General features: G+C 41.4%; 2 protein-coding genes across 2 annotated transcripts; one reads left to right on the top strand and one right to left on the bottom strand.

Moving 5' to 3' along the window:
* dlx3b (distal-less homeobox 3b) lies at positions 1-2,732 on the top strand. Its single transcript, XM_079182643.1, has 3 exons — positions 1-513; positions 1,300-1,484; positions 1,838-2,732. Exons 1-3 carry the CDS (start codon positions 171-173, stop codon positions 2,150-2,152), a joined length of 843 nt encoding a protein of 280 aa, XP_079038769.1. The 5' UTR covers positions 1-170; the 3' UTR covers positions 2,153-2,732.
* Positions 2,733-7,826: 5,094 nt separating this feature from the next.
* Positions 7,827-11,313, bottom strand: dlx4b (distal-less homeobox 4b). The gene is made up of 3 exons (XM_079182413.1): positions 10,716-11,313; positions 9,871-10,064; positions 7,827-8,495 (listed from the first exon to the last, which is right to left on the bottom strand). Exons 1-3 carry the CDS (start codon positions 11,035-11,037, stop codon positions 8,238-8,240), a joined length of 774 nt encoding a protein of 257 aa, XP_079038539.1. The 5' UTR covers positions 11,038-11,313; the 3' UTR covers positions 7,827-8,237.
* Positions 11,314-12,247: the final 934 nt, after the last annotated feature.

Here is a 12,247-nt window from a genome sequence, read left to right as displayed (position 1 = left end):
TTACTGCAGCCGGGAGAGTTTCAGTGGACTATAAAAGCTCTCTAAAGCGCGCGACCAACAATTCTTTATTGCGATTTTGCTTTACGCACTCTAACAACGACAACAACAACAACAACAACAAAAAAAGGATCCACCAGTGGGCTTTCTTTACTCTGGAGGGCTGCTTCAACATGAGCGGCGGACAGACGTATGAGAAGAAGATAGCGAGTATTTTGACCGATCTACCAGGATCTATGAGTTGCCACCCGAACTCCAAGGACTCTCCTACTCTCCCCGAGTCTTCGGTGACGGACATGGGCTACTACAGCGGACAGACGGGGCCGAGCCATCACGAATATTATCAGAGTCAGGCGTACGGACAGCCCATGAACTCTTATCACCATCAGTTTAATCTGAACGGAATGGGAGCTGCCGGAGCGTACGCGACCAAATCTGAATATCCCTACACAAATAGCTACAGACAGTTCGGACATTACAACAGAGACCACCTGCAGGCCTCCCCTCCGTGCTCAGGTAAATGTTGAGACGATCATCGTTTATTTGTATGCGCGATCGTGTTTACTTCCAATGCGCGTATGATGTCATGAGAGGTCAAGTCACTTGTTTGGGATGAGAAAAGGCTCAAAACAGAGCAGTGATTGAGTATGTAATCATACTGTATCACCAGCTATGTTTTCCATTTTATTCATCATATTTTGTTTGTGGATTGTCTGTTGTCTTTTTTTTCCCCCATAGTTTTTAGAAAATGTTTGTTGTAAAAATAAATATGTTCTGACTTAAGTCAAATCACATTCTTTCTTTATGTTTTATATCCCCATACCTGTTATCTTACAATATCTTGTATTTGATTTAATAATATTTGCTCATGTATACCCATATACCGTTTTGTGTTAATGTATTAACAGTCTGCCTGGCTAGCTGGTCATAAAACACTAATGGTTTGATTAGAGCTTTAAATATTCACTCAATCGTTTCTAACATGTCCCCAGGCTTACCAGAATGGAAATTTGAAAAATCGAGATACTTTTATCTTCTGTTTCGATGATTTAGTTTTGAGGCATTTGCCTTTGAAGTTGCCATTTTATAGTTTTAACTTTGACACACTTGTGCCACATTCATACTCCCAAGCAATTTTAAACACACAATGTTTATATGTGTTTTATTAGATTACCGTTTTTCAACATTTTGTCGTGACGGTTTTCATTTTTATTACACAACGCTCAATGTTTTACACTTAATGGATGTTCTATGATTTTCTTGATGGTCTGTTTCATCGAAACATTGTGTTGTCCGTTTTAGTGAAAGAAGAGCCAGAGCCTGAGGTCCGCATGGTGAATGGAAAACCGAAAAAGATCCGCAAGCCGAGGACGATCTACTCCAGCTACCAGCTCGCTGCTCTGCAGAGGCGTTTCCAGAAGGCGCAGTACCTCGCTCTACCCGAGAGAGCGGAGCTGGCGGCTCAGCTCGGCCTTACTCAGACACAGGTAAGCAGCCCGACCTGGTACAACATCTGATATTTTCTAATGCATCAATGCGTGTAGAGTCATGTGAGTTATGGCTCCCCAAATACGTCAAGCAATTTGCTCTGTAATTATTCTACGATGCGTAATTATCCAATTACGCACGGCGGCACTCGATTTCCGTGCCTCTCGATTTGAGCCACTTCATTTAGATAAAAGTTAAACAGTTAAATGCTCTATTTTATCTCAGTAAAATATTGCAAAATTTGTTTTTTCATCCCAGGTAATTATTTATAAATGATGAATGGTGATTATAAATGTTTTACAGCGATTTATTTTTTAAACTGCAATTAATCTTCACACTCGTATTCTCCCAGGTGAAAATCTGGTTCCAGAACCGGAGGTCCAAGTTCAAGAAACTGTACAAGAACGGCGAGATTCCCCTGGAGCACAGTCCCAACGCCAGCGACTCCATGGCCTGCAATTCCCCGTCCTCCCCCGCAGTCTGGGAGAACAGCACCCCGCAGAACACCCCCATCAGCAGACCTCAGGTCCCGCAGCCGACTCACAGCTCGTCGCCGCCATACCTGGAGGATTTTAACAACCACTGGTACCAGCAGGGATCACACCTACAGCACCCGGGCACCGTGCATCACCCAGTCCCGCAGCAAAGCGTGGGAGCTGTTTATTAACAAAGACTCGGCAGATTTTTCTTCTCAAACGAAGCCTCTCCACAATGACTCTGAGGAGCAAAGGTTGCCTGGACCGGGAGCAGGCCTGAAGGGAAACGTTGCTTTTGGTTTTCTGGATGATCAAAACTGTTTCAGAACTGGGGTTTCCATTCACAAAGCACATAAGGGATTTCTGATCACTTGTGGCAGCATATTTAACGGACATGGCGTGTCTTTTTTTAAATTATTTATCGCTTCTGTTGTATTTCTTTCACTCCTTTTTGTAAACGAATATGCAAAGTTTTTTTTAAACTAGTAGCTATAGCCACAAACCGAATATTCACAAACTGTGCAGTTAATCCATGCTGCATTCAAATCAAGCATGCGGGTTTGTAGCGCGTCAAAATAAGAACTCAGGTCATATTTATATGGATTTGTACAAAACGTCGAAGGCTGTAAATATGTGTTTATATGCAGAACCACTAGGATGATATTTGTTTGAAATGGAACGACTGCACCGTGGTGCTTCAAAAAACAGTCATATTCATGTAATTAGTCCACCTGTTGCCTTCTTGTCAATTGAATAAAGTTGTTAATTGCATGTTGTGTGTCTAGCCCTTTTATAAACAGGCTGTTTTTCAAGATGCATGACAGGTAATTATATAGAGTCAGCGCAGGAACTGTGTCTAAAAGAGAAAAATCAGTGGAACCCGTTTGAACATTTTATATTTATTAAATCAATGATTTATATCACTCACTTCGAATCTAGATACTTTTGTTTAAAAGTTATGCTTGCACCTGCACATTCACAAAAAAAACGTACAGACTTCATACAAGTTTGTGATTAATATGTAAAAAACATTTCCTCGCATCTTTAGGTCTAAATATTCTAGTGGGTCTGCTAGTCACATAGTGAGCTGACAGGGAGCTGCGTGCAAAGCGTTGCAGTAGGAGGCGACATACAAGCAGACATGTTGGAGTCAGTCGGTTTTATTACTATTCTGCTGCCAGATAACAAGAGTGAATTTAGCTCGTTGCGCACACACACACCCACACACACTGGTGCAACCAAGGCTGTTGCCGCAGGCGGTGCACGCATCAGGATGAATAGAAACTGCCAAATATTGACGGAATAAGAAAACAGACCTTTTTTATTTTTTGAGTGTTTTGTCCTTTTGCATTTAGCAAAGTAGATCTTGGGGGAAAAAAGGGATCAACTGATAAGGTTTTTAACTAGAGTTTAGGGGTGAACCACCATGTGACGACCCACCTCTTTAATTAACCCAAAATGAAAGGAAGTGTGTTCCTCAACATAAGGCACACACTTTGTGATTTATTTTCTTACCGAGGCAACAGGTCTTTCACGGTGATACAAGAGTCTAATAAAGAATCTAAGAGCGACCGTCGAGCATGTGAAACCTGGGGAATATGTTAATTAACTGAAAGATGTTACAGAAACATGACAACTCCGATAATGACTGTTAAGATAGTCAGAAAAATCACGACTCCCCTTTCAGCGTTAATAATAATGACAGAGTGCGCCGACCTCAGTTTGGCCACAAAAGCATGCGTTATTAAATATGCTGAACAAACAATTACACGATGGGATAACCGCTGATGGCGATCTTCTACACATGGACCACCAAGGCGCCATTACGCACTGAGAGAAAATGTACCCACGGTGTTTTATAGGCTAATCTTTTCTGCCGCTTTTAGTAACTGGAATGGTATGCGCTCTGGACTGGAGGTGTTACTCTGTGAAACTGTACTACGACATTGTATCAAGGCAGTATTTTCAGAGCATTAAAGCGTCAAATGTGAATTTAAAAATGTTGATCTGAAACCATCAAGTCTCACATTGGATATTGTTGGATTTACTTGCATCACGGAAAATAGGAATAAGAAATCTAATGACAAAATAATATGACTTTATTCAATGCAATTCTGGATATAGATTTATTGACAATATGATTATTACAACCTTTTGGTGGATTTAAGAAAAACAATTATACAGAATAAATAAATACATTTATATGGTTAAAACCGACCGACGTGTCTTTTGGCGAAAATGGTTTAACATGATTGGCTAGTTTGCCCTTATTATTGTTTCTATATGAGCACATATGGCTGACAAATACACCAGTGATGTTGACTAATCCAATACACGTTTAAGGAATGTGGTAATGGGAACTACAACATTATGTAATCCATATTAATTCATATTCTTCCAATTTATTTGATTTATTTATAGGAATTCAGTTCATTTCATTGATCATTTGAAAGTTTTATATCACTAAAATGTATGATTCCAATAAATTGAGATGTATTTTGAAAAGACCGTTGGACTGAAATCAAACCTGTTCTTTTCATATTTTTTCCCTTTTTTTGTCACATTTAACATAAAGGGTTTTTTTGGCCACTTTTTGGTTTCTTTGACACCCATGTGACATCTAAATTACTCAAAAGAAAAGCACTGCACATATTTCTACCAAACTTCTCATACATTCTTTTAACATTTGCCAAACAAATCCTATTTCCATGAACTCAACACCAGTTGTCTACAGCATCACTCATCATCTCAGTGCACTGTGCTGATTTGACAAAAGCAGCATGAGTACCATTGAGCTTTTGATATCAATGAAATCTCATCAAGACTACATATGACCTCCCCTCGGTGGCTCCCTCAGCGTGTGTGGCCCTCGACTGTGGTTGTCAGGGGAAACATTTGTGCCGAAGACAAACGTGTGTTCACGACAGGCTGCCCTTGTGTGTGTGGGCTGCGAGACGTGTCCATGTATGTCATCTCCAAACATTAACAAGTGTAAGTAGCCATCGAGGTGGTGGTGAACTGTTGAACTTGAATGTGATCCTGCATGGCACAACATCACAGCACCCTAAATAGAGCCGGTGCCCGGGCCCCTGAGACCCCTTCTCCATCTCCCGCCCCCCCCCTGACCCTGCAACAGTCAACAGAGTGGTGTCGGCACTTGTCTCTGGGGTGCAGCGATATGGGTTGAGATGGAGGTCGGGAACTGAAATGCATGCATGGAAAGACTTGCAGCTGTCCAATACTTAGTCCGGGCCCTGGCCGAGCCTCGGCTGCATTAGGATCACTCACTCTCCCCATCTTGCAGTAAACTGGGATGAAATGAAGGGAGAAAGGCATCCTTGACAGCTGTGTACCGTTGAACCCTGGCTGACCTCGGGCCAGGGCCGGACTGGACTGGGTGCTGATGCACCGCAGCCAGTCATCACATCCTGATAAAACCACCCGCACTGTGAGGTTTCGCTGCTGCTCAGGCATATGCTCACCTTGACCTACAAAGTGAAAATGTGTCATCCAGACATGAGGTTCACAGACCTTAAGAACTGAAAAAATGAGTAAATAAATGAAAACAAGTGCTTTTCCCCACATTTTTGAGTGCCTGGCTTTCTTAAATCCAGGATTTTGGTCCAATCTCAGTGTGAGTGTGCATGCCTTTCTGCCTGCCAAACTGTATTCCATCTTTGAATCCCTCCAGAGTTTGTGTGTGTGTGTGTGCGTGTGTGTGCGTGTGTGTGTGTGTGTGTGTGTGTGTGTGTGTGTGTATGCATCATGTCCCAAATTAAGTCAAGCCTTCCCCTCAGATGAAACCAAATCATGCATTCACTCTCTCTAACAAGGGAAGCTGCTCACAATTACCCGAGATGTCAGATCACTCAAGTTAATAACAATAATCACCCCGGAGACCTGCTTTGCCATTCGCCCGCATTCACAGCAACTGGGATTTAATTACAAGCTATTTCCCCTCTTATTGCTGTCCTGGAATTGAAACCCATCAGACACCTCGTATTTGATAACTCTGACCGTCTGCAGCATTGATACAGTCATACTTACCTCCATCATTACCCTTCAACCCATCTCGCAGCCTTCCGTTCCCTCATCTTAGCTCGTCTATTACACCAAGAGCCTTTTCACTTTCCCTTCAATCTGCCTGCATGATAATTGGCCCCGTTTGAAAGGTCCTACTCTGTCTGTCCAACTCCACAAGTCATTATTCTAATCTGGAGATGTGAAATTGCCTATAATTTTCCCTGATGCCCCGTCACTTGCCTCTTCTTCCCCAGGCCCGCATGTTTAACAAGGCACATAATGATCAAGGAAAAGGGTACGAGGGTGTGTATATATAAAGACGGAGATGTTAATGTAACACAATGCTTGTCGTTGTGTGAGAAAATCAGCTTGGAGGAGTGAAAACTCAGGGCTCTGATGTGGCTTTTGTTCTTCAGAGAAACACCACTGCAGGCTTTAGACCTCCTGAACAAGGCTGCACTTCTCGGACTAAGGTAAGACAAGACAGTGTGGCCTGTATGACTGGTGGCATGGTGCCCATAGCTTGCATGTAGTTAGATGTAGGCATGTTTGTTTGAATGCAACAAGATGTGAAAGTGTCCAGAGTGGCTCTGTTGTTAGTAAAAAAAGATATTATTAAGCTTAGAAATAACAGTTGTGCAAGACTTCATTGTGAAAAGTGCAGAATTAAAGTTATTCAGTATTTATTTAGTTGATATGGTAACTACATTTAATACTGTAGATTCCCAGTATTATTAGCAATATCAGAAGAAAATGTCTCCCTATAACAACTTGATTATGATTGGTTAGTTGTTGATCTAATCCCTTTGTGGATGACATCAGACAAATTGTATCTAATGTTTGCCAGACAGCTAAGACAGAGTGATGAAAGGAAGAAAAAAAAAGAAGTCATTGTTTCTTTAACGAACCATTCGGCTTCATTAATCAACCCCCAATTTAATCAAGTGCAAAGCTAATTTAAACAGTGTAACCGCAAAAAATGTGCAAATCAGTGCAAACGACCATAAATCAGGTGCACGTATATTGGAGGAATAGCGTAACCATTCGTCATCTCATGTCAATGGCAAGTTTTCGGTTTGAGCTCACTCGAGACGAGAGGGAACGAGAAGAGCTCGTTAAAATACTGGCTTGCACGTGCTTTCTCTTCTCCTCGCGGCATGTGTCCCTCTCTGGTGAATAAAGTTGCCTCGGACGAAACAGTGAATTCCTTTCGGTGTAAAAAGAATACATTAGTTTGTTTGAGAGATCGCGAAAAAAAGGAATCCAAATGTGTTAAAATAACAAACTGACTTGTTGTTGCAATGCTGACTTTCAAATTCAAATAAACAACTAGGAAGGCACGTGTCGTCATAGCCCATTTGTCCATGCGTAAAAGTTACACCGCAACCATCGTGCGTAAAGGTGGCACTCCACATCCCCTTTGGTTCACCATGATGGGAACTCTTTTTTTCCCGTTAGTAGATGTTGTGTTGGCTTTGAAAAAAAAAGTAGCCCGGTTATCACAAAACATGAGAAAACCAAAACGGTGTTTTGACAAAACATCTGGCAAAATCCACGCAGATCTGCAGGTTTATTGACAAACTGCAGCTGATGTCCCGGTTATGCATTATCTCACGTGCTGATCTGTGAGTGGTGAACAAAACCCTGCACATTAGAGCGAGACAGTATTTCATCCACAGCTCAGGAACACCTTTGTTCGTGAGACTCTGGCAGAGTCCAGTTGTCATGAATCGGACTCCTGTAAGCAGCCGGCAGCTCTTTTACGGTTTGATGAATAAAATCACACGTTCATGTATCTGCCTTTCAATTATTTGAACAGATTAAAATACCATCGAAATAATATCAATCCAGCAGCTATTTATTAGCATAATGCTCACAGCATTTGTTGGACAGCTGAAACTATTTTCCTAATGAAGTACATGCACACAATCTATATTCTGTAAAATGCCTTTTATCCACAGTTCTCTTAGTAAACTGCACACACATTGCAGAGAGTTGAGTCCGTGCACCAGAAGTTGCAGTGACAATAAAACAAATCTGAAAAATAAATTTGGTGCCTTGTCGAATTTTGCTGTGAAAATTGAATTCAAAACGCACACAAAATACAAAGAATATAAACAAGATCTCTTTAAACACACATTTAAACACAATTCAGTTCTGAGAGGAGGCCTTGAGAGAAACCAGCAAGTTCAGGGTGAAGTGCGCTTCATTTGGGACCAGCGCCTGACCCGCAACGTCACCACAACAATCCACTCACATCATCTGAGGCCTGGGCATCGCGTCCTGGTGGGGGTGGTGGTGGTTTGGATACCAGTGGCCAAAGCTGTTCATGTAATTGTTTGGGTGCATTTGGGCTCCTTTGTTCGCCAAGGAGACCTCCCAAAGCTGGGGCATCCCGGGTGAGCAGGGGGAGATGGAGCTAGTGCTGTGGAGATGTTCTCCCTCTGATCCGCTGCCTCGCTTTATGATCTTTTTGTACTTGGAGCGCTTATTCTGAAACCAGATTTTCACCTAAAAAGAGAAAATGCGCATAATTGTAATTGCGGTTAACAATCTGCAGCAATATAAAGGAAATTATACCGCAAATGGCTTTTTTTGTCAGCATATTTCCCCCCAATTAAACTCAATACACTTTTCCGAATTGGCCTTAAGTGAATATTGTGAACGATCAAACCCTCATAACTCATCTTTGTGTTGTTTCTGCAAATCCCAGGCCAACCACTCGACTGGTTGAGTGGCATTAACACTGAGCTCTCTTATTGTTCGCTGCTATGAGTCAAATGGCGCACGAGTGCACAGCAACCAACCGAGACCGAAAGTATCGTGAAATAAAAACAGCTTCAAAGGGCGCTGTGGTTGATCATAATTTCTGCGGATTCCAAAATAAAATGGATATTTTTACCCGAGGGCAATGGTGTGAATATTTATAAATTGCGCAAAAAAGCTCAAATTAAACATTTTAAACATCTAAGCAACAACAGCACGAGAGGCAGCACATAACTGCGAGATAATTGTTGCGATTGAGGAAGCAGCTCAGGTGACGATTTAATTTGTTTATCTCTCATTCTGAAACTTCAAAACAAAAGACATCTGAAGACTTCTTTGTTCCAGTTGACAGCGACACGTGCACCTGTTTGTCTTGAATTACTCACATGCATCAATATCTGAGCATTTACTTCGTAATTGCTCGTGAAATCGCATTACATTGATGCGTATAAAGAACTTTACTTTCGTCGTGTTTTGTAAAGTAAAACTTAGCAAATGCTGACAACCACTAATTCTACTTATTTTATTTTTTATTCTGTTTTTGATCATTTTGTAACCGCAGTCATGCTGCATTCACTTCAAGGACCAGACTTGTAAAGGGGAATACAGCCATGAAAATAATTATATAAATAAGGCATTCATTAAAGGACCGAGTTACAAATCACAACAAGTTGGTCTCTCATTTGATCTCCTGAAGCGCCGTGATCCTCAATAATACAGTAAATAAGAGGTTTTCTTTTCAAGTGTTTCAACGTCCACTTTCTCTCAGCAATAAATGTCTTCAGTCTGTTTTAACTTCGATGAATTCAAGACTTAGATATAAAATATTAACCCAGTAGTTCTATTTAATAAGCCAATAAATATTGCAGTTCTGCTGTTTAAGGCGGAATAATAGTGACATTATTATAAGCACAACCCCCTTAATTATCTTAATTATCCCCATTGTCATGTATTAATAATAACCTTGACAATATATGCTACAAATGTAATACTACTACTACTACGACTACTACTACTACTAATAATAATAATAATAAAATAACAATATATAGTGCGTATATCTTCGACACCCTACATTTCCCTGATCCATTCAGGACAGCTGGCTGGGTTGAAGGCCCACCTGAGTCTGAGTGATTCCCAGTTTGGCCGCCAGGTCGGCTCGCTCCGGTAAGGCCAGGTACTGGGTCTGCTGGAAGCGCTGGTGCAGAGCCTGCAGCTGCAGACTGGAGTAGATGGTCCGAGGCTTGCGGATTTTTTTCCCTTTGCCATTTAGACGAATGTCCCTGCTCTCAATCGCCGTGGACTTCTCGCGATCTGGTCGATTGAAGAAGGAAAATAAGATGATTTAAATTGATTTGGTTTTGACACCGAATTCAGCTGGGAAAAAAAGAACATATAGTGTCTGACAAGCCCCGCACTGCATGCTGTTGACACAAAGGTATTTCCAGCGAAAACATGTAGGTTGTATCTGGCTATCGTATTAAAGCGTCCCCAAATCACATGGACGTTCTATTAAATGGCACATGAAAGGACTGCTGCTTTGCGCTAACAGTGGGGGTAAAAGGCGAGTTCCCGAGGTAGGCCTATACGGGCCATACGTGGACCTACCCATTAAAAATCATGGTCTATAAAATTAATGGCACCATCTGCCTGCATTGAATAAGATGAGTAAAGAGGGAGCATGATTGGCGGTGTTTTGATATAGGCCTTGTTTGGACTTTAATGACCTGCTGACGTCCATGCCTAACTTAAACTTCCAATTCATCACATTATACATGACGGGGAACAAATGATTATTTGTTTATTTACAAACCTTAAAGTTCACTGCTTTTCTCTTTATTCAAATTAATAAATTGGCAATTAGCGGCCTGTGCGTAAAAGCATTTTTCCTTATGGCAAATCAGAATTGTATAGCCATTAATGATACACCAGTGTAGTCCCGCTCGATTAGACTTTGCCACATACCTGTGTGCTCTAATCTGCTGTGGGCCAGACTGCTGCTGTTGCTGTGATTGCTGTGCTGGTACGACATGTAAGCAGACTGGGGATGAGTGTTCACCGCGTTGGGGTAGGCGTAGCCCAGAGAGCGGCCATAGGACGCGCTGCCAGGAAAAGGACTTTCGTGCTGGGAATGCTCGGCAGCATGCAGGCCGTGGACGGGGTAAATGTGAGAGAGTCCGGGGGAGAGTTGCTGGTGCGCCGGATGTCCGTGGCCGAATTCTAGAAAGGCCGATTTGGAGGGATCTGAGGCATTCAGACTGTCAGGCATGAAACCCATAGACATCATTAGCTAATACGCGAGTCCATAAACCCGTCGCTCTGGAGAGGGTTTCATGAGCTCTGTCGGGCAGCGAGAAAAACTTTGAAAGAATCCGCACTTGCGTCCAACGCTTTGCTCGTGAAGAAAAGCTTCCCGCTGTAATGATTAACAGCGTGCATGTTCACAACCGTTTAGGAGGCCGACAACGACCGAACGAAAGCGAGACGGATCCTTCTTTACATCTTTGGAGGCGCTGGCACGGTTCTTCAAACACCTCCTGCCTGCAGATCCTCAGTCTTACTGCCTTCCATCTGCGAGCTCTCTGATTGGTCTTCAGCAGCCAGCTGTCACTGGAGCTCCACCATTAAACGTTATTAACACACGATACAGGATGCAGCTCTGCAGCCAGCAGGGACCTCCTTCGATATAGATTATGAAATGATTTGGGCATTTGTAGAAATATTATTATAGTCGATGATGCAATTCCATAATAAAATAAAAGTACGTTACATCGCATGACTTAATATTGTCTGTATCCTAAAAACATATATGCTTTAGAATATTTAATAACTTATTTACAAGCATAGCTGCATAGATTTATTTTACTTTTCAGAGTCAATATTTTATTTGCTATTGTGCCAATTTCAGTTTCAAGAGGGTTCCATAATTAGTTCAACAAATATGGGCAATGCTCTTTTATGAATATGATTTTTAAAAAGTGTGATGGCTAATAATGAGCTTACACAAGCTAAACAAAAGGTTTGAGCCATTTACATGTAATGTAAAATAAAATGAGATTTGGCAGTTTCGTTTTCAGTTTCATTTTCCGTTTAATAATATAGTTTAATAATGCAATCAGTCATAAAGTTAATTAGAAACTCTGCATTGATTACATTGTATACAGACTGGTCAATTTCTGATTGTACTACATCATCATTTCCCTCCATGGCGCCGGCTGATGAGATATTAATGCACTATAAAGAGTTTAACAGTGAAAATCTCGCGATCACTCAGAAAATATTTTCTGACATTTTCAATTACATTTTGGAACAAACGTTCACATTTCCACCATCAAACAGAATTTAATAAAATTCCTTGCAGAAAAATAAAGAACATGAATAAAATACTAGGCGGTAGGTTGTCCACTCACCTTTAAATAAAAAGTTTTGTCAAACCCAGGATATACACATTTAACAGCTCATTCAACACTCCAGATTTGGGATTAATTTAGAAAAAA

Source organism: Pholis gunnellus, assembly GCF_910591455.1.
Source record: "Pholis gunnellus genome assembly, chromosome: 21".
Classification (NCBI taxonomy): domain Eukaryota; kingdom Metazoa; phylum Chordata; class Actinopteri; order Perciformes; family Pholidae; genus Pholis; species Pholis gunnellus.
Note: the sequence above shows the minus strand (reverse complement) of the source record. Positions and strands in the feature narration are given on the sequence as shown.

What these genes read in the sequence shown, in the direction of transcription:
- dlx3b (XM_079182643.1), top strand. Translation starts at nt 171, where the DNA reads ATGAGCGGCGGACAGACGTATGAGAAGAAGATAGCGAGTATTTTGACC. An exon ending in GGCCTCCCCTCCGTGCTCAG is followed by an intron (nt 514 to 1,299) that starts GTAAATGTTGAG and finishes TGTCCGTTTTAG; the next exon opens with TGAAAGAAGAGCCAGAGCCT. An exon ending in TCGGCCTTACTCAGACACAG is followed by an intron (nt 1,485 to 1,837) that starts GTAAGCAGCCCG and finishes GTATTCTCCCAG; the next exon opens with GTGAAAATCTGGTTCCAGAA.
- dlx4b (XM_079182413.1), bottom strand. Translation starts at nt 11,037, where the DNA reads ATGATGTCTATGGGTTTCATGCCTGACAGTCTGAATGCCTCAGATCCC. An exon ending in CAGCAGATTAGAGCACACAG is followed by an intron (nt 10,065 to 10,715) that starts GTATGTGGCAAA and finishes TCAATCGACCAG; the next exon opens with ATCGCGAGAAGTCCACGGCG. An exon ending in TGGGAATCACTCAGACTCAG is followed by an intron (nt 8,496 to 9,870) that starts GTGGGCCTTCAA and finishes TTCTCTTTTTAG; the next exon opens with GTGAAAATCTGGTTTCAGAA.